Source organism: Diabrotica undecimpunctata, chromosome 3 (genome assembly GCF_040954645.1).
Source record: "Diabrotica undecimpunctata isolate CICGRU chromosome 3, icDiaUnde3, whole genome shotgun sequence".
NCBI classification, from domain to species: domain Eukaryota; kingdom Metazoa; phylum Arthropoda; class Insecta; order Coleoptera; family Chrysomelidae; genus Diabrotica; species Diabrotica undecimpunctata.
In genome coordinates, this window is record NC_092805.1 from 35,321,532 (window position 1) to 35,344,384 (window position 22,853).

The window sequence follows — 22,853 nt, forward strand, 5'->3', positions numbered from 1 at the left end:
GGACTCTTCTACCGGTGCAGAAGATGTTTGGAGAAGAGATGGTTATGGTATAGAAATTTTTTATCTTACGATGACTCTACAAAGGTTCCGATTTCTTTTTCTTTGAATTATGTTTGATGATAAGGAAACACGTGCAGAGCGATCAAAAATTGACAGGCTAGCTCCCATTCGTGTGGTGTTCGACCATTCGTAAAAAATTGTCAAAATGGTTATAATCATTCAGCATTTGTTACCATTGATGAGATGCTCCCTGCTTTCAGAGGAAAATGTTCGTTCAGTCAGTACATTCCCTCAAAACCTAATAAATACGGACTCAAGATATTTGCAGTGATTCAAAAGTATTTTACACTTCAAAAATGAAAGTCTACGTGGGATCCCAACCCGATGGCCCATATAAATTTTCTATCAAACCTAGTGATGTGATTTTAAGATTGTGCAAACACATTTCTGGTTCACGCGTTAACTTGACAATTGATAACTGGTTTACATCAGTTCCACTTATGGAAAAGTTGCTTCGGGATTACAAAATAACTACAATTGGAACACTAAGAAAAAATAAAACCGAACTGCCAGTCGAATTTTTAAACCCCACTAAACGTCCAATGCATACAAGCATGTTTGGCTTTACAGATAATATCACAATCGTTTCTTATATCCCAAAGCAACGCAAAAATGTGATTTTAATATCAAGCATGTACCATCATGATGATATTGGCATAAACAGTGGTGTAAATATCTAAAGCAGTAATAGTCACTACTTACAATAATACAAAAGGGGGTGTCTACGTTGTAAATAAGTTGTGCGCTAGTTAAAACTGCTCCCGGAATAGCAGAAGATGGCCCATGGTGATATTCTACACAATATTAAATAATGTTGCAGGAATCAATACTCAGATGATATATAAAGCAAACAACTGAGACTCAAATATACGGCGACGACATTTGTTAAGATATTTAGCAAACGCATTCGTTCATCCACATTTGAAAAGGAAAGCAGCTGTTGCAGCAGCAATCTTCCGAGGACGCTGAGACTTATGGAAGTAACTCGAAGTGATGCACCGGAAAATCAACAAATGCCATTACCTGCTGGAAGGTGCATCTACTGCGGCTGGAGAAAGAATAGAAAAACTCGTTTTTCCTGCTACAAATTCAATGCACTTATATGTTTAGAGCATATTACAGGTGTATGTCAATACTGTAGGGAACTACAATAAAAGTATATCGTTATTTTTTTGGTAGCTATTTGTTGCATTTAGGTTTATTTAACATTTTTTAAGTATGTTTATTGTGTTACGTTTGTTTATTTTATACAGATGACATTTTTTTCGATAATTATTCAAATCATTGTTCTGTTTAGTTTAATAAAGTTTAAATTATTTTTTTTTTACTAAAACGTTACTAATAGTACGACAGCCGGGCAACTAAACTTGTAAGAAACTCTAGCGCCACTACCCGAAGGTTAAAAACAAAGTACAGCAAACACTATTGATTTTTATTCTAATAAAAATCATGAATATTCTTCGAAGCGTAGGTTGTTTTGTTTTTGTTCCCAGGTTTCATTTTTCCTAGTTTAATATCCACATTGTACATTAGATAATCTAAAAGGTTATGACTTTTATTCTTTTTCTGGAACTAGTAAGGTGCTTACACGTTAATAACTTACCTCGATAATATATTACACTTTAAAAAGTTTTTTAACGATAAAACATACTCTATTTCACGGCACTAGACAATTAAACAACCCGTACGAACATTTAGTGAACAAAAACACAACCTACCACCTACCAAGACATCGCCGACTCAAGTAACTGTTTTTATATAAACATTCATCGTGATATTCACCTATTCCGCATGCGAATTCATGAAATAAAAAACCGTACTCATTAAACAGTAACAAGACCAACAAACAAACAATAACAATATAAAAATTAAACAATAGTTTTAGTTATTGGACGATTTTCTTTACTTGGTAAACGACCGCAAAATGCTCATGATCATCAGTGGCGGGTAAAATCAATATTATATAAATTACGAAAAGCTGACAAAAATTAATTTAAATTAAATAATAATTTAATTTTAAATGATTTAAGATGTTATAATATACAAACGACTTCAATGATTTATTTCTAACTCTACAATATATTCGAATGAATAGTTTGGTTTGACATTAAATTATTCCTTCACAGTTAATGGAGTATTATTAGAGCGACATGTCATTGACAATAGTGTGTCCAAGGTTCTGCTTTGAGTTTAACGCTTTTCTTACTGACCATCAATGATATTTGCTCTCATAAAAAATCTCCCTTAAAATGTGCCCTATACGCAGATGACCTTATTGTATATTGTCAAGGAAAATCTGCAACGACAAATTCATTTCTATTACAAAATGTTTGTGAGTCCTTTATTATATATTCCGAGATAGCTAAGTACATAAACGTGAAATATGGCGATACCCTGTAATTTTCCGTGTCACCACCGAATAGCATTAAAATTTGGATGTAGGTTCTACTTACACTCCACTTCACTTTTGGACTTGTGCCATAGGTTGCTTTTTTATTTTTTAGGAGTGAGAACTACCCCTATTACTAAAAAAATCGTATAATTGTAAAATAAAGCGGATTATTGACTCAAATAATCTTTCAATGAAATAACTGAATGTCAATGAATATTAAACAACATAATTTAAGATTTTATCACAGTTTAACCCTAAATCTGACCCCCTAGATTAGATATAAGTAAAACAATGTCATTGAATACCTTCTCTCCACTGATTTGCATGGAAATTTGGATTTAAGTTATCCCTCTACTTCTGTTTCTACTGGGTCTATAGAACGTTTTTTTTTTTTTGATAAATTCTTACTTTTTAAGTAATTTGTGAAAAACCGTCTGAAAACGTGTTTTTTTTTAAATATACATTTTCACTCGCAAATAACTTATAAAGTTAACTTCACTACGTCAAGAAGTATTGACTTCTAGTAAGTTGTTTAGAATTTGACAATTTATCCATTTCCTGACTTATTTTACTATTTACTTATTCTACTCTAGGAGGGGTGGCTTTCACTCCCCAAGTAAAAGCAACCCTAGGACCAAGTCCAAAAGTAAAGTTGAGGATAAGAGGAACCTAAAACCAAATTTTCAAGCAAATCCGTCGTAACAGGGAAAATTACACTCCAAAATGGTAATTTACTGGTAAGAGGAGTAGCTCAGGTTCAGGTTCTCTTTCCATAAATCTAAAATGATTCAATTCACCAGGAGGTAAAACAACTCAGATATACTCCAAATAACGGAATAATAAAACCCGTATTATTCCCGAATCTCTCACAACTTTTTCTAACGCTAGGTTGAACAGCGTGCATGATAGCGCATTTCCCTGGCGCAGTCCTGTTAGTTGTAAATGGTTCTTAAAGATCCTCATTCAACGTTCCTCTTTGTCATTTTAATTAATTCTACCAATCATTTTGGTACTCCAAATTCGATCATAACCGAATATAATTGGGATCTGTCAACAGTGTAGTACGCTGCCTTAAAGTCTACGAAGATATAGTCTATGTCGTACTCCGTCGTTTTTTCTAATATTTGTCTGATGAATGATATGTGATCAATGGTAGATCTGTTTTTCAAAAAGCCTCTTCGGTAGGATCCTATTATATTGTCAGTATACTGTACCTCCTCCTCCTCCTAAGTGCCTTCTCTGTTGAGGTTGGCGATCAATATGGCAAATTTCTCTCTATTCTGGGCTTGATGGATTAATTCATTTCCTTTTGTGTGGGTCCAATCTCTGATGTTTCTGTACCAATCGTTCGTTAAGTACATCATCATCATATCATCGTATTTTCACTCAAGACCACTTGGTGCAAAAAATATTAGAATCGATCCATCTCCACATTTCTCGATGGACTACAATACCAATAATATGAGTGCCTTCTTATATCGGCATCCAAGAAAATAAGATGGTTGATAGCGCTGCAAAAGTATCATATACATCCAACTTCTACATCTACAACATATAGCTCCAAGAAGATATAAAATCAAAATTCAAAAGGAATATCCTAGACAAGTGGCAGGAAGTAGCAAAAGCTAAAATATAAGCGAATATCATCAATTTGACACCAAAAGAAAGCGAAAATAATAATCCAATCTAGAGCAAAGAATGCAGATTTTAATCAGATAGATGTATCCAAGAGTAAGAATGATATGGGGTGAGCTCTCTTCTCATATATTAGGCTGAGAAATAAACATTTTTACTAAAGCAAACATGGAGAAGATAAGAAAAATTTAGAGTTAAAACTTAAAGATCGCAAAACTAGCGAAACAATCCCGGATACAACAAAAGTTTAGGACGCTATAGACAGCAAATTAAAGTTGAAATAGGTTGGATATAATGAATATTTCGAGAAGGGTAGATGGAATAAGGAAATAGGGAACTGACACCCTTATAAAGTAAAGATACCACGGGAAATATCTTAAATGCGTTGGAATGGCGACATTAAAAAATCTGCATGACCAATGTGGAAACGACTGAAAAATAAAATAAAGATGAATGGAGAGAACTGGTATAGGCCTACATTCGGCAATACTAATAGAAGAAGGGGTAAAAATGACTGGAAGAAATATTTTGATAGCTTATTAAACGAAGATTTTGACAAACACCCAGTAGACACATCACAGACTGTAATGGAGTCCAAAATAAGAAGTACTGACAGCATTAGAGGAAACAAAAACAAAGTGGCTAAGGGGTTTGTTTAATAAAATATTACAAAAAATAGAAAAATATAAAGAGGTGTAATATGGAAGCCGACAACATACTGATAGAGGTAATGGATTTTGACAAGAGCTATGAGTCATGTCGATGCAGTACACAAGTTTACCTGTTATTTACAAGGTCATAGCTCTTGTCAAAATCCATTACCTATAAAGGCAAAGACAATTATTATTCATAGTTTCATTTTTATTTTAATTATTATAAATCAGAAATATAAATTACATGCGTTAAGTCGCTAACTAAACACCTCCGTTTCCGAAAATGTGATATTCCAGCACATGATATGATCCAATGACGGTTTTCCTTCATGGCTACAATAGTAATAAAAAACAAATAATTGTGTCATGTATTTCCATGAAACGCAAAATCACTAAAAACATAAACGAGACTGACTCCTTTTTAAAATCCGCTAGTACTACCATGCTAAGAGTTCAATAAATTGTTTTAGTCGAAACGAACGAACGTTATTATTAGCATCGCTAATGTTTATTAGTAGTTGATAAACCACAACAATCATCATCAGCCATTACCATTCGATGACATTTGCTTCTGGAGTCGTATGTATAAGTAGAGCTTTTAAGAACGAAGTAAATTGGCCATTCAGTTTTAGGCCAGCTAAAGAAGTTTTAAGTTGGATTGTGCGCTCGTGGTTTAATGAGGCTTCGTAAAGTAATTCTAGAAAATTGAACAGGCATGATAATAAAATCTGTTCCCCACTTGGATTAGGTAAATTATAGATCAGCTATAAAAGTTCTGTACAAATAATTTGTCATTAAAAGGATAACTATTTTGACACTAAAGACAATAGTTTCAATAATATTCCCTCACATAACTTTAACGCTGAATCTAAATGCAGTTTTTGTTGCGCTGATCATAGCACTGCGCACAAAACTAAAGAATCGATTTTTATTTCTATTCCTATTTAACTACAAAACTGGATGATTTTTGTCCTTCTTTCTTCATTTTAGACAAATTATAGAGGTTGTCAGGTAGCTAAGACTCTACAGAAATATGGAGAAGTAGCTTCAATGAAGAAAACTCCGTTCAATAAAATAAAAAGATTGAAAACAAAACAAAGGTCAAGAATGTCAAGAAAATAAAACGAAAAATACATGGAGCGGTATGGTAAAGGGAAACGGTGCCAAGTAAAGAAACAATAGTATTAAAGACAGGCTATTAGCATAGTGGCTAGGCTCGATAAACAGAAAAAAAATTAAGAAGCATTCAAAAAAGATGTTATGACTAGACTGTCAAAATTAGAAGGTAGCAGTAAAAGAGCTGCATGGAGACCTAGATCTAGAAGACTCCAAACTAATAGCTTGGAACGCTAATGGTCTACTGAAGCATAAAGGTACCCTGCAGATGTACCTAAATCAATAAAAAATAGACATTTGCCTTGTCTCTGTAACTCATTTTACAAATGAAACTTATATAAAGCTAAAGGGATACTGTAAATGTCACAAAATTCGTCCAGCAAATGTTGCAAGATGTGGAAGTGCAGTGATTATAAAACAAAATTAAACACCATGAAGACACTTCAATAAATATAGAACAAATGCAGATAACACCTGTTAATATATATATATATATATATATATATATATATATATATATATATATTGTACATCAAATAATAAATATTAAAATTGTACCAATATATTTTCCACCAAAATATAATTTGAAAAAAGAAGATTACTCCGAACTATTACAAAACCCCGGCAAAAAATTTATCTTCGGCGGAGATTTTAAAGTAAAGCGCACCTACTGGGGCTCCAGGTTGATCAGCCCCAAGCGGCGTACGCTATATTCTGCAGAATATAGCGTAGCTAAAATTATATTTAAATAGAAGAGGGACTAGACATAGTATCAGATCACTCCTCAGTAATATTGACAGTAATTGATAGAATAATTATGAAAGAAGAGAATCTAAAATTGTCTAACAAGACAACGGATTGGATAGGCTTTGTACAGGATTTAAAAAACAAAATAGAACTGAACGTTAGCTTGAAAACAATTGAAGAGCTTGACCAAGAAGCAGAGAAATAAAACATAAACATATACAGCAGGCAGCGTGGGTGAATACTAAGCCAATCAAAATAAGGACGGAAGATAATAATTACCCAACAGAGATAAGAATTATGGTTGCGAAAAAAGGCGACCGAGAAGAAAATGGCAGCAATGCAGAACAACTTTGAATAAAATCAGGTTAAATCAAATAGCTCGAAAAAAAAATTAAACACGAATTAATAAACAAATTCTTAAAGGAGCTTACCTATGAAAAAGATAATGATTACTCATTACGGAAAGCCACGAGCAGACTTAAGAGGCCAATAACACAAAATCCACCTATTAAAAAATCTGATAGTGCATGGCCTAAAAGTAAGAAAAAGTGGACATATTTGCTGATCATATCATCATCATATGCAATCTGAGATTGACAATTTTCAATAATAGATGAAAATATTAGAGAGACAATGCAATTAGTAACACCTAAAGGAATTAAAACTGAAATACTAACAAACATTAATCCTAAAAAGGCACTGGGATATGACCTCATAACAGGAGAAATATTGAAAAAGTTGCCCAGAAAAGCAATAGTTAAGCTATCAAATCTATTCAATACTTCGAATAGACTTAAATACTTCCCAAGATGCTGGAAGGTGGCGGAGAAACTATGATAGCAAAGTTGGGAAACCATCAAATGAGGTAACATCTTATCGGCCAATATCGTTGCTGCCAGTGATTTCAAAATTGTTTGAAAAATTCTTATTAAAGCTCTCCACATCAGTTTGGATTTAGAAATAATCACGCAACACTAGGAAATAATCACTTCTGGATATTGCCCAGGATTTTGACAAGTCTGGCATGATGGGCTAGAACACAAACTGGATTTACTTTTACCTAAAGAACATAGTCAATTACTAAAATTGTATATTAGTGAAAGATTGTGTAGAATAAAATATGAAGACTGTTTGAAGCAAGAACAATAAGTGCTGGAGTACTCCAAGGCAATGTTTTAGGCCCATTACCTTATCTGCTATATATCTACGATATACCAGTATTAAACACAACCACAACTGCTAGGTTTGTTGATGATGCAGATAATAATGATAAAATTGAAGTAAAAGTAAAACTGCAAGAGAACTCAATAAGGATGATGCATGGATCAAGAAATGGCGTATCAAACTCAATAACACTAAATCAATATATGTAGATTTTTCCAACAAAAATGTAAATAAAACACCAATAGTATTAAATGGCACTACTTTACGCCAATATGCCAATACAGCAAAATATCTGGGCACGAATCTAGATATCACGCTAAAATGGAAAGAACGCATAAAAAAATAGAAATGAACATCAAATATAGAAAACTGTACTGGCGCCTTGGAAGAAAATCGAATCTGTAAATACATAATAAGTTAATGATGTATAAACCAAGTGCTGAAGCCGGTATGGACATATGGCATACTGCTTTGGTGATGTACCAGTGCTAGTAACATCAAAATGATTCAAAGTTTTCAGCATAAAGTACTGAGGGATATTGTAAATGTTTCCTGGTACATAAGAAGTAGCGACCTACATAGAGACCTAGGTGTAGAAATGGTCGCAGATGTGATTAAAGTATTTGCAAAGAAGCATGAAAACAGAATTAATAACCATGTAAACGTAGAAGCTATTCAACTCCTGGATCAGCATGGAATAGTGAGAAGAGCTAAATATACTAAACCTTTCGAGTTATTGTTAATCCTTTTAAGTCAGTGTAAACAGTTTTTGTCTAAAAGTCCTGTACGTGGTAAGTGCTACATTTAAGCCATTAAAAAAATGGAGAAATGCCATTAGGGAGGAACCAACAAACATTAGTTTTAAGATTATTAATAGACAAAATTTGATCGTTGGTCTAATCTTTTGTGACTAGTTGTAAACAACCAAGGCACCGCTAGGCGTCTTTTAAATAAAAAAAGTAATAAAATTGTGACTTATTTAAGGTGACTTAACGAAAATTATAAAAAAGAGAAATCTTAAATACTTGTACTTGAAAAGAGGTAAAGAGACAAATTGGCAGGAACAAATATTCGTGGCACCGAAATCTTCGTCAATGGATTGGCCAATTTTTACATGTACAAGACATGGAGGCTACCAACGCCTAAATGATGGCACGATACTCAAGGATGAGCAAGGTAAAAAATATATCTTCGAAACGGATGTAGGATTTCTTAAAAAATAAGAAAACATTAAAATGCATGGAAAATACAGGTCAATGAAAAAATATGATAAGCAGATACAAAAAAGTGGACATCCCTACAAACATGGGCCAGAATACTTAGTATCATAGATAGCAAATGGGACATGTGGAACATTGCAAGAACCTTGCATCACCAAGAAGACATCAAATTATTATCCTGTAAAATTCTCTAGAATCGTTAGTCCTTCCCATGTCAACATCATCCAATCAGATCAAGCACGTCTCTATAGATCAGCGGTCGGGGAACCGGGGTAAATTACCCCAAATGGGGTAAAAATTAAATTTTTGGGGGTAAAAATGAAACTTTTGTGAGTAAAAAGTATATACACACTCAAAAATGTTTTGCATAATGTAATATTTTCAAAATTATCCATAAAATCTGGCGAAATCTATTTTTTTTTTAACAAAATACTTTATTATATATATAAAATTGTATGTTTTGAAAAAAACAATAAACAAAATTTAAAGGATTAACAATTTATTATTATTATTCATAATATGTATTATAAATATATTTTTTTAAATTTGTACAGATATAGGAACTAATACTTAATATGCCGTATTTCCACCTCTTGCATCAATGCAAGACTGAATGCGATGTCCCATGCTTCTTATAAGTGTATTAATGTAGTTCTGGTCCATGGTGCTCCATTCTTCAATCGCTGCTATTCTAAAGTCTTGTAGTGTCCTTGGGGATGGCTGCCGGGATTGAATTTTTCTTTTGAGCATATCCCATCCGTGCTCAATGGGATTGAGGTCAGGTGAGCAAGGTGGCCATTGTAATCTGACGATATCTTCTGCCTCTAAAAAATCTGCCACATGTCTCGTACGATGGGAAGGCGCATTGTCGTCCATAAAAATAAATTCTGGACCAACAGCTCCTCGCCACAAGCGTACAACAGGCCTAAGAATAGTATCAATATAAATTTGTCCATTCATGTTACCAACAATAGGAATTAAAGGAGTTTTATTATTTAGCATGATGCCGCCCCAAAACGTTATGGAGCCACCTTGATATGGGACTCTTTGGACAGCTTGGTTAAGTCTACCCTGTCGATTTGGGTTCCTCCAAATCCTAATTCGGCGATTATCCGACAAAAGGGTTTGTCATTGTTTTTGGTTTCATAAGAAAATAATACGTTTCCCCATCTATTGTCATGCCATTGTAAATGTTCATTGGCCCATTCCAGTCGAGTCCTTTTCTGCTCTAACGCAAGCTTTGGTACAAACAATGGTCTTCTTGTAAATAAATTCGCCGAATGTAACCTGTTTCTAATAGTCTGATCGCAAATTACAATGTTATGAGCTTGCTGGAGCTGTCTTCTAATAGCAGGGGCAGTCATAGAGGGGTTTCTCCGGGCAGTTAACGTTAAAAAGCGTTCTTGGGCATTGGTAGTAATTCTGGGTTTTCCGCTTTTTGGACGATCGCTAACAGAATTCGTCTCTCCACATTTTTTTACAATCAGAGACACATCACTCTGATTAACTCCAACCCGGACAGCAACGTCGACTTGTCTGTGGCCTTCCTCAATCAAAGTAACGATTCTAGCTCTGTTGAACTCAGATATCACTTGTCTATTCATATTGTTCACTAGAAAGTGAATAAAACGCAAACCAATTTTTACAAATATCGGTTTTCGAAAACTGATGAACGCAATATGAATACTGAGAATCTTTGCGACGATTAAGAAACAAAAAACAAGCAATAAAATACAATATTTTAGTAGACAAAAAAAAATCAGTGCAAAAAATTTCAAATGAGAAACGTTCAGTGGCGTTACAGATAATATGCAAAACATTTTTGAATGTGTGTATATTCTTAATTTGCTATTTTATAAACCTGTTAGTATTTTTTCAACTTAAACAATTTAGCGACATATGCAGGCTACGCCATCTTTCTCTCCACCACTAGAGTGTTCTGGAGTTATATCTTTGTGTAGTAAAGCACAGTCCCGGCCCCGACTACCTGCTCAGTTCGTGCTATGCCGTCAAGATACAAATACATTGACGAGTCAGAGAGCAAGTTTTTACTAATTAGTTGCTGACAAGATCACCATTTTATCATTAATCATCGATATATCGATCAAGGTAAGCCGCAATTTAAAAATTTAATTCAAGTATTTTACAACTATTATTTTCTGTCTCCCTTAAGATGGAAGCAAATAGAAAAAGAACATACCAAGACGAATTCCTTAATTACGGCTTTACATAAATAGAAGACAATGGTACAATGAAACCAGAGTGTGTTGTATGTGTGAAGGTACTGATTTCAGAATCTTTCAAAAAAAGGCAATTGAAGAAACATTTACAATTTAGATAATTTGCATTCACACCTGTCTTCCAAACTGCGAGAATACTTTGCAAATTTAGAAATACCTGTTAAAAGACAAATATTGAATAGCAACTTGGTTGGTACATTTGATCGGCGTCCAACATCAAGGGCTAGCTATGAAGTAGCCTGATTGATTGCACGAAATAAGAAACCATACACTATTGGTGAAGATTTGGTTAAACCAGCTGCTGTAAAAATGGCAGAGATTATGTGTGGTCAAAAAGAAGCAAAGAAACTGAATTCAGTGCCATTGTCTGCGAAAATTGTGAAAGAACAAATTTCTATATTAACAGAAAATGTAAAGGAACAGGTTATTTTCGTATTAAACAGGCTAAATATTTTGCTATTTAGCTTGATGAGACAACTGATTTTCGTAGCAATTCACAGCTAATGGTATATGTTCGCTACACAGGTGTAGATAATTTTGAAGAGGAATTGCTGTTTTGTTCTCCTCTCGAGTTGAGATCTCGTGGAATTGATGTCTACAATAAAGTAAATGAATATTTCAATGTGCAAAGTTTAAAATGGGAAAACTGTATTTCTGAATCTTTGCATGGAGCTCCAGCTATGCTGGATCATATTAATGGTTTTTCGGCTTTTGTAAAAAAAATAACCCAAATATTTAAGTTACTCACTGTATGATCCATCGCCAGGCCCTTATGGTCAAATATTTAGAACCTACACTGGAAGCTGTCATGCATGATGTCATCAATATTGTAAATTTTATCAAGGGACATGCACTAAACACGCGGCTATTTCGTGAATTATGTCAGGACGGTGAAGCTGAATATACGGACCTACTTTATTATACAGAAGTAAGGTGGCTTTCTCGCGGAAATGTACTAAATCGAGTATGACTAAATATTCTCGCAGATAAGTTAAAAACTCTTCCTGGGTTGCATATCTCGCATATTTAGCGGGAATTTTTGAGAGTATAAATATATTAAACAAAGAATTGCAAGAAAAGAATATTAATATCATTTCAGCGAGAGAAATAGTGTCAGCGTTTGGGTTAAAGCTGCAATATTGGAGACAGAAAGTAGAACCGAACAAGACAGCTACTTTTTCAAGGTTAGCTTTGTTTTTGGAAGATTGCGAAAATATTACTTTTGCTGACATCAAGGATACAATTGTAAGACATCTTATCAAACTCAGAAAGCGGTTTTCAGATTACTTTCCAGATCTTGATACACTTACTCTCAGTTGCATTGCAGATCCTTTTACATGTGAAATTGTTATGATACCAGAAGAACCTTCAGGTTTAGCAGAAGCAATTCTTGAACTTCGATCTAATATTCAATTTGAGAGTAAACCAACCTCTTACACCAAGTCCCAAGTTTGAAGCAATTGTATCGAACATGAAACCTCTCCCATGAAAATTCGCCCCCACAGAAAATATAAGCAAATGATAATTTCTCGTTATTTTGTAATTTATATGATATTTTTCTTGTATGACAAAATAACAAGAAATTATCATTTACTTATATTTTCTGTGGGGGTGAAAGTTATGGATTACTAGGTATTACATTGATAAATTGAATAAATGATGTTTAAATTAAATTTTTAATTAATGTTTTTTTTTTCAAAATTATCATGGGGGCTATAACATGAAAGATGCTAAAAAGAGGCGATTTCGTTTTTTCTTGCTCTTCGCCATGGGGTAATATCAACTTACACAAAAATATTTTGGGGTAATGATTAAAAATGTTCCCCGACCGCTGCTATAGATAATATAAAAGCGGCACAAAACTCAAGCACGGAACCTTGCGTTTGAAAGATTCACAAAACTCAGCAAAAGAAAGAAAAAAACTCGACAAAGTTAAATTTCACTTGGTCTAATACGAAAATTGAGAAAAGTCGATATAAGTTTCATAATAATAATTATATACGTATAACGAGATATTCAAAAACTCTGCGAACTGGCCTAAAAGTGTTCTGTCTACAAATTCGCAAATAAAAAATTCCAAATAATTCAGTCCGAGATTGTTTAAAGTAGATGCACTCAAGTTAAGTGAAAGATTAATATAATCAACTTAAAATTTATGGTTGTGCAAAATATAGACTAGTGTCCTTCCATCTTTGGCTGCATTTTAATGCACACAAGAGTTATCTGTTCATCAGCTCGTTAATTTCCTGTCAAAAAAGAAATTTATATCAATATTTGGTCAAAAGCAACCATTAATATTTATATTTGTGGAATATATGAGCAAAAGGAATATCGCAGTTTTGATGATTCATTTGCAATCGTAAACTGTTCTTTATTTGTTTCTGGACTTTAAATGATTCATCTAAACGTAACTAAGATATGAATAATTTTGAAGATGAATTTTTTGCAAATTACGCTTTTAACGTAAATACTAAGTTTATGGTTGTTTGATTCAATTTGAGACCAACAGTTTATTGTTTCAGTTATCGAAACCAAGGAGCCTTATCAGAAAAAATAACTTTAATTATTAACCTTAATTTCTTAATTATTGTTATTTAAATTTTTTTAGAGATACACTTTACTGCTGTACAATATTACAATGAGATAATTAATTCATTCGTAAATCAACTTTATGATGAGAAATTGTAAACTGAATATTGCTAATTATAATTTAGCACACACAATCTGAGAAACAATTCAATATTTTTGAGTTCTTTGATGTCAGAATAATGAGCAAAAATACATAAATGTCATCTCCAACTAGATTATTAAGTGATGTATTCGACCGTTACTTGATATAAATTTATTTCAGGTATCTAACAACAAAACACTGAAAATTCTTGTTTTCAAAACTTCCATAAAATTTATTATGATTTTTTTTTTATCACTACTTACAGTGTTTCGGCAGAGTACATTTCTCAGGTGATATCTATAATTGGTATGCGTTTACACTTTATAGTATTTAACTGAATAAGTGGAGGAGAGAACTGTTTGTCTCAAGTTGATCATTCAGAATTATGTCCACAGATTCTAATAAAGATAGCTTAAGCCCTTTATTTTCAATGTGAAGAATTTTTAATTCGTCATTAAAAGAATAATTGTGGTCTAAAAGGTGAAGTGCATACGTAGAATCTATTTTTATATTATTAAAAGCACTTTTATGTTCTGCTACACGTTTGTTAAAAGTTCTACCAATTTGACCGATGTAAGTTTTTGGGCAGTCGCCACATTTAAGTTTGTATGTACCACTGTGTGATTTGGCTCTTGTTTTTCTTAACATATTTGCCTTAGTTGTTGTTTGTTCTAAAAGCAGGTGTTATTCCTTTCTATCATGGTGTCTATTGTCTATTTTTGTTGATATCGAACAGAAGGTACTGGGTTTTTTCTCTGGTGATAAAAATACTAATTTCAGTGCTTTTGTAGTTTTTAATTTAAAATTTTATTTATTGTTCGTTCATTGTAAGCATTGTTTACTGTCATTTACTTAATTCATATAGTAATCCATACTGAGATCTGCTAAGAAATCTGTTACATTTTGATTTGAATTGATTGAACATTATTCCATTGAATTTATTTTTGCACTGTGACTTCTAACAAACAGGGTGACCGGACAAAACGTCGTTTTCACACAAGAACGGAAAATAAGATGATTCTTCTATGAATATCAGTTGTAAGCATTAATTTGTAATATTTGAAAATTTATTACCATGGTTTCTTCATTCCGGAAAGGATAAAATAGTATTGTTGTATTATATGAACAATAAATGTGCTAATATGAAAGCTCAGCAATTTATGTACGTACAATATTAAGATAAATACGGCATTAGGAAGAATTTTTTTTTAATTTGGAATGAAGGGCCTATACTTTGCAGTGAAGTTGCAGTATTAGGGCATGTTCACCCAGATTCCTTGTTAAGTATGATGCAAGCAATCGTCCAGCCATTGTAAAACAGAACAACTTTCATCTATATAAAATACCCTTGGTGCAGGAACTTATTGAGAGTGATTATGACCGCTGTTTACAGTTTTGTGAAATAATCACTGAGAGAGCAGTGACCGATCCAGGTTTCGCTTTAATATTTTTTTCGACGACTTGAAATTTTATTTTTTTTTACTTTTATCATAAATGGAACTTGTTTGATTAAAACCCCAAGATTTTCCACAAGGTGGAAAGATGTGATTAACGTTTCTTGACTGATATTATTGAAAATGGTCAACATTATGGTGAAGATCATTTAACTTTTCAACAGGAAGGTGCTTCTTTGCATTATGATTTATTTTTTCGTCAATATATAGACAATTGAAGAAAATTCAGGTCCCGAAATCCTACCAGAAGAAATATCGGCAGCTGTCAGACAAATGAAGAATGGAAAGGCACCGCGACTTGATGAAATTCCTGCAGAACTGCTGAAGCTATTAGATGCAGAACAAATAAAAATAGTAACTGAAATATTTAATGAAATATACAAGGCAGGAAAAATACCAGTGAGTGGCTCAAATCGGAGTTCGTACCACTGCCCAATAAACCAGGAGCAAAAGTTTGTGAAGACTATAGGACCATAAGCCTAATAAGTCATCTGCTAAAGCTGTTTTTAAAAGTCATCCACAAAATAATTTACTGGAAATGCGAGGAACAAATTGCGCCCAATTAGTTTGAATTTGTGATCGCCGTTGGTACTAGGGAAGCTTTATTTAGCGTTCAGGTATTGTTTCAGAAATGTAGATATGTCAGATGTAATGTTTTTGCATGCCTGATTGAGTACAAGAAGGCTTTCGATAGACTCAGGCATGAACAAATGATGGAAGTGCTGAAGAGGACAGGGATTGACGGAAGAGACCTAAAAATAATAGCTAACCTGTATTGGAATCAATCAGCGGTGCTCCGAATAGATGGAGAATATACAGATCAGGACAAAATCTTAAGGGGAGTGAGACAGGGGTGCATAATTTCACCACTGATATTCAATCTGTTCTCGGAGCACAAAAATGTGCTTCGAGTCAAGCTCAATAAACTGCGGTATGCAGATGATACAATAGTATTTTCCAATACCATAGAAGGGCTGCAAAACTTAATGAACAAATTAACAGAAACAAGTAGAACATACGGACTGGATATAAACACCAGCAAAACGAAGCTAATGATCATCAGCAAGGAAAACATAACTGGAGCAAATCTGTATGTGATCCAAATGAGAATTGAACGTGTCTCACAGTACAACTACTTGGGAACTATAATGAATGAGTCGTGGGACAATACCCAAGAGATTAAATGTCGCATCGGAAAGGCAAAAAGTGCAATTTTGACTATGAGCCCTGTGTTCAAGGGCCATGACCTCACCCTGGAAACAAAAATAGGGTTTCTTAAATGTTACGTGTACTCAGTGCTTCTGTACGGAGTAGAAACGTGGACATTGAAGACGAAAACTCTATCAAAACCAGGCTTTTGAGCTATGGTTATACAGAAGGATCCCAAAGTCAACAATGAATAAGTACTACGGAGGATGAACACAACCGCGGATTTGATCAACATCGTGAAGGGCCGTAAGCTGCACTACTTGGGACATATAATGAGAAATCAAGGCAGATATGAGCTAGTCCAATGCATTTTGCAAGGTAAAATTGAAGGAAAAAGGGCCCCAGGACGAAGAAGAATATCCTGGCTTGCTAACCTGAGAGCATGGTATAGAAAGACCTCAACACAGCTAGCCACAATTATCGCCAACGTTCTGAACGGACAGGCACCCTAAGAAGAAGAATGTAGACCCAAATTGTCCGCGGCATTGGATTGGAAGGAGAGACAGTATCGAATTGCCTCCTGGTTACCAGATTTATCTCCTCCCCTGGATTTTTTTGTGGAAACATCTTAAAAGTAATTTACGTCAATGAATTGTCAACGAATACCTATGAATCACTCCACAAATGCTTCAGAATGTGAAAGAACGTCTGGAACAGACGTTTATCATTGAACTGAGGTCATCAGTTTCACCATTTGGCCAACTAAGAAATAAGTAACAAGCTAAAAATACTAATTTTAATATATATATTTTTGTAATAAATCAATCTTATTTGACCTCCATTACCGTTAAAAAATGTTGCTTAGCTTGCCTGACTTAGGAGTGAAAGTAAAATAATCAAAAATACCGGAAAAATGTGTCTCCTTTAATCAAAAATAATTGACCTTTCGCTGGATTTTTCAAAAATTTTGTATTTCCTAATAATGCCTTTGTTTCGTTTGATATAGCAATATAGCGCTTGAAAAAATAAAAAAAAGCAGAGAAGGAAAAGAAAACTATTAATAAGAACAGTCTAGCGGTGGATGTAAATAACATTTATTTACCATTCACAAACTTCGAAACAAATGTAAAAAACATGTGCAACAATGTTTTTATATAATATGCTTTAATTTCGAAACTAAGGTTTTTTCTGATAAAAACCCATCTTGTTAAAGAGAGTTTCCATATGATCTGACAAACGCAAACATTTTAAACGAATTAATTAGTCAATAAGCAGATGTCAGGGCCTACTCATCAGTCCTCGCCCTAATGATGTTCCGACACACCCCGTAAGCACTTTATATAAGCAAAGATCCCATTTGTCAACTACGCTCTGCCACCCTGAGGCAATGAGTAGCATCATCAAAACAAAGAATTTTACTACTGTGCCTGTTTCGTGGTAATAATAAACGACCCCAAATGTGTGAAATAACACGGGAAGGGTCAGGTCGCCTGGAGTGCCGTTATGTGCAAATTTTATGAGATTTGGATTACATGTCAGGACTGAATCTTGTTTAAATAGACTTTTCATTTTATTTTTACACGCAATATCACTTCTTATTTAATTTATTAAATGCTACACATTTAGGTATCTGAACAAGTGCTGAAGATAATTCCATACAGACAGCAGAAAGCTTGACAAAATATACCCCGAGAATCCAGTGAGATCTAGCGGAAATTTTAATTTTCACCTGTTGTACGTAAACTCTTCTTCTTTTCCTTCTTAAATTTAGGTATATTGCCGGTTTTATCTGTTCAACGTTGCTTCTTATTCTGTTATCAATTCTAAATTTTTCTAGGTCTAACTGTGCTTCTTGTTTCGAATGCTACTTTAATTACTCTGTTTTCATTTATTTATATTGTTTTTCTTGTACATGTTTCCGAATGTATGGCTCCTTGTTTTGTCCTTAAATGCTTATAAACTTAAAGTTCTTAGGATTCTCATTTATGCAGCTCTCTGCACCCACGCCCTCCCACCGATACCTACCACTACCATTATATGCGCGCTGGAGATGGAACACTGGCAACGCTATAAAAGAGTAGCGTCGTCAATTTATTCACTAGGATTGGTATTTTATTTTATTGTACGTATTATATAGATGTTAATTTTATTTTATTTATTTTGACTATATTTTTATTTAGATTAAACTTGTGTTTTACTGAGTGTGCTGTCTAACAGAGCTACCAATCACAATATCTTATTGTTGTGCCAGTTTTAGGTCTTGTTTCTGCCGTCTACGTCATGACAAGCCGGATTTGGTATTACGTTCTTGCTTCTTTTTTCAGATACCTGAGTCTACATGTTGTGTCGTTTAATCCTCTCGCTGTTGTGCTTCTTTTTGTCACTTGTTCCCTTACTTGTTCCTCAATATCGTTATCATTTTTGCTCCACTAATAATCATCGATATTTTATCATGTTCGCCTTTGGAATGACTTTCGAATATACACAGTTTTTCCTAATATATAAACGCACTTTATATTTTTTTCTTCACCAACCAATTCAACCGATCAATAGAAGTGTAAACAATTCAAAAGTTTCAAAGTGTATGATTATAATTCCTAGTAAATATTCAAATTAATGTTGATCACGAAATCTATCCACCGAGTACGGAAGCATCTAAATTACCTCAAGGATCCAACTGTAGTTCATAATAGTTCCGACTTTGACCTCAAAATCCGAGCGTTCGTAACCTCCCCGCAATTCATCTCTCTTTTCTGTCTTTGAACATCCAGGATACAGGACGAAATTTTGTTTGAGTGGTCTCTTGACGAGGTAAGCCGAAAAATTCCATTTTTTTCTTTTATATTTCAAATAAATATTTACTTTAGACCCTTACCGGGAGCACTAATAGTTGCTAGAACTATGTTTATTGGTCCGATATTATCTAAATAGCTATGGATTTATGGTATGTGTTCTGAAACCAGAATGTGTAGTTGGCCGCCATTACATGACACCCTCAACAATTTGAAGAATTACCGTTGGTTGTTTGGTATAAGTGTCTTTTGTGGAATATCCCGTTTGCTTAGCTACCCAATACTATATATTTTTAAGGTTTATATATGTTTCTGCTGCCAATAGATTCAACGTTCCGAAATCCCAGCTTGAGTACCTAGTTGGTAAAAATTATATCCTTCTTACAAGCCTTTGGATAATTCAGGTTGAACCAATTTTTTTTTTTTTTATTGAATGGTGAAAATTTTCTATGAACTAAATAACAGTGATGTGATTTATTATTAGTCTTTTAATTATATAAGTATCTTCTATATAATAGAATTTTTTTATGTAAACGAATTTCGAAATTTGGGATAAAGTATGATTTTATTTTCATATAAGTATTTCTCATTTATAATCTAATGCCAAAATATAAAATGTTTGTTTTCTTATTATATGATTAGTTTCGTATAAGCACTTCTCATTTGTAATTTATATACCTAAACAGAGACTGTTTATTTCTTTTCCGGGATAATGTAAATCTCCAAGAATCTTCTAATAACTTTTTGTTCGTTACAAAATAATAAAGGCTATCTATATTAGTAGCTTTGTTTTAATTCTTTGTCTGAGCTCGTTTCCTTACGAGGGCAAACTTTGAAAGGATGGCAATTCATTTTAATTTTAAAGATAATACAAACAGCATGTATATGAATTTTGAAAGAACCACACCCAATCTCTTCCCCACACGAGCAAAAGGGCCTAGAATATTTATGTACACAAGTACATAGTTTGCTTACGTTACAGAAGTATAATCTATTCCAAAAATTTGCGAGTGGTTAGGATTACCGATAAAAACTAGACACTTAATGTTCCACTGTGCAACATAAGAAGTATGAAAGTAGCTGCCTCAACACCATGGCAGTATCAGTTATGGTGAGTCAAGATTCCAAGAATAGGATTTGTTGGTAGTTTCTAATGATTTAGTACTGATCGGGGCTTCCAAGAATGTGGAATTGAATTGTAATAAATTAGAAATAAACAGATTTTTTCTCTTACCAATTTGTGGGTTGTTACTCTCTCTGCTAATGCAATTTATGCATATTAATTAACACAGACATGTAATATTGGCATAATTACTAAAAACCTTTTTTTGATCTATAACTTTTTTTGATCTATATTCTTATAAGACAGCACCCTAATATGGGCTTTTTATAATTTCAGCATTTAATTTACTTTGTACCACTGACTTGATGATGCTTTGCAAATTTTAGAAAGCGAAACCGGTCGTCTTAGGTAGTAAAAATTAAACTGATTGTGAGTAAGTCTAATTTATTTCTTTTTTACCTCTTCTAATAATAAAGTAAATGATTCATTTGAGCCCAGATTGGTTTAATGAGTGTTAAGTCTACCTCATGTGTGTCATACTTCTTAAATTTTGGTAAAAGCTCTTTTTCAAGTAGTCCTTAACTTCTTATTTCTTTTGAAGAGAAATAGATCTGACATAGATTACGACACTGATAAACAGCTACAAACCCGAAGGATACGAGTGATGAAGACAAATAACAAGTACCTAATAGAAGAGTTTTAAAATCTGAAAATTTTAAGGCCGCTTTCTGAAGATCGGCGAAACAGTTGCCTGATAACAGTATTTGAATGGGTACTACTCCCTCAAGGATTTGCGTCATGCAGTAGAGATGAAGTTTGTTGCCTTGGATATGCAACATATCGGAATAATTGCACTCTACATTCAACAAATGTCACGCGACGTTGCAATGCCAAAAACATATAGAACCTCAACCATCAGTATCAGTAAGCACAGCACATTGGAAGAGCATTGGCAAAATGCATGTTTCGCAAGTGTCGTGAGGCTGTTGTGACGAGCTATCAAGAAAGGACCTTAGTAAACATTTGGTTTGATATATTCATTTCCGGCATGTACCGTGTATAATACGAGTATATTCAATAATTTCATACTATATATTAACGTAGACGTCAAAACGTTGAAATGTACCCAATTTTTATAGAAAATTTAAATAATGACGTTCAAATTTACATTCGTTTCTCAGTATTTATAATTTCCTCTAGGTATTATTATTTCCCATCGAACGTCGATTTCTTACGTTCAAAACATCTGGAATACGTACATCTCCGAGACATTTATTTTGGTTATAAATGTGCATGTTTTTTAACACCTCAGTTTCGCATTTGGCTCATGTTTCAAAGGAATTGAAAACTGTGTTTATATCCCCAATGGACGAAAAAGAATGTGATCGTTTCTTGTTTATTTTCTGATGCTAATTCTGTATTAACCGAGTTTTTATGAACCGTTCGTAATTGGATGAAATTTAAGAACATTGAACTGCATTCACATACGTATTGAAGGTTTCTGTTTCGTCGGATAATATAAGAAGTACGGAGAATGTTCAATGAGTAGTTTAACTACTGTGTGGATTATGGAATAGACTGTGTTGATTGTAGAATGATTGTGAATATCAAAACGATCAACATCTGTATTTTGCAAAAGGGTACTTTCTATATTATTTCATATGTTTTTTTTTTATTATATTTTGACCACGACAGAAAAACTAATACTAAGCAAAAAATGTTCCATACATTTTTTTATAGAATTCATACATTTCGAATTATTTGCTACCAAATGTATAAGATTTTCACCGAATCACTCGAAAATTATGCATTTAATAAAAAAAAACTAGATACATCAAAATTGTAGCTTTTAAAAAACCAAGAACACGGTTTTGTTTATGATTGCTGTATGACTAATACAACCGAGCTATGGTCTGTTATAACTCTTGTTCGTCCAATGCCCAATTTGAGAATTTCAAAGTGACGGGAAAACTATGCATCTTTCGAGGAAACTTATACAATCTTCTTTTAAGTATGTACAAAGACCTTTTCCTGTCAAAAAAAAGTATGCAGTATAAAAGTTTAACGAGTTGTGATCGAAAATATCGTGAAAATAAGGTCGATCTCTGGTTTTTAAATCCTAATTAAAATTAGTCGTTGCCCCTTTTAAACTCTTTTTATTTATACATGTATATTAAGTATTGTGTGAAAAACGAATTTCTAAAATTTCGTAAAAATGCACTTATGTATAAAATAACTTAAAAATTGCTGGAGATACGCATGTAAAAAAAGCTACTGAATCATATAGTCGAGGCAATGAAGCACAAAAATCGACTCAACCTTCGAAAATCGGCGTAGTAATACGGATTGAGATGTAGTTTGGTGCATTTCGATTCGTGAGAGCGTCAGGAAATTTTGTGAACTAATGCGATCATAAAGAAATAAAAAAATTGCATTTGTGCACAAGCCAATTGGCCAATATAATATTGGCGAAAATCACCGGTCCCTGAGTACTAAA

At 33.5% G+C, this 22,853-nt stretch overlaps 2 protein-coding genes across 15 annotated transcripts in view; both read right to left on the reverse strand.

The window, feature by feature from the left end:
- The window catches only part of LOC140436668 (uncharacterized), a 411,170-nt gene that overhangs the window by 309,938 nt on the left and 78,379 nt on the right, over positions 1 to 22,853 (reverse strand). Inside the window, exon 1 of one of the 14 annotated variants that reach the window (XM_072525688.1) lies at positions 1,664 to 1,852. The exons of the other annotated variants lie outside the window; for them this stretch is intronic. The gene's annotated coding sequence lies outside the window, so the exon portion shown is untranslated. Of the gene's footprint in view, positions 1 to 1,663; positions 1,853 to 22,853 lie in introns of those variants that run through there. 14 annotated transcript variants of the gene reach the window in all.
- On the reverse strand, positions 10,007 to 10,591 carry LOC140435739 (uncharacterized). Its single transcript, XM_072524458.1, has one exon. The coding sequence runs from the start codon at positions 10,589 to 10,591 to the stop codon at positions 10,007 to 10,009; it is 585 nt and encodes a 194-aa protein (XP_072380559.1).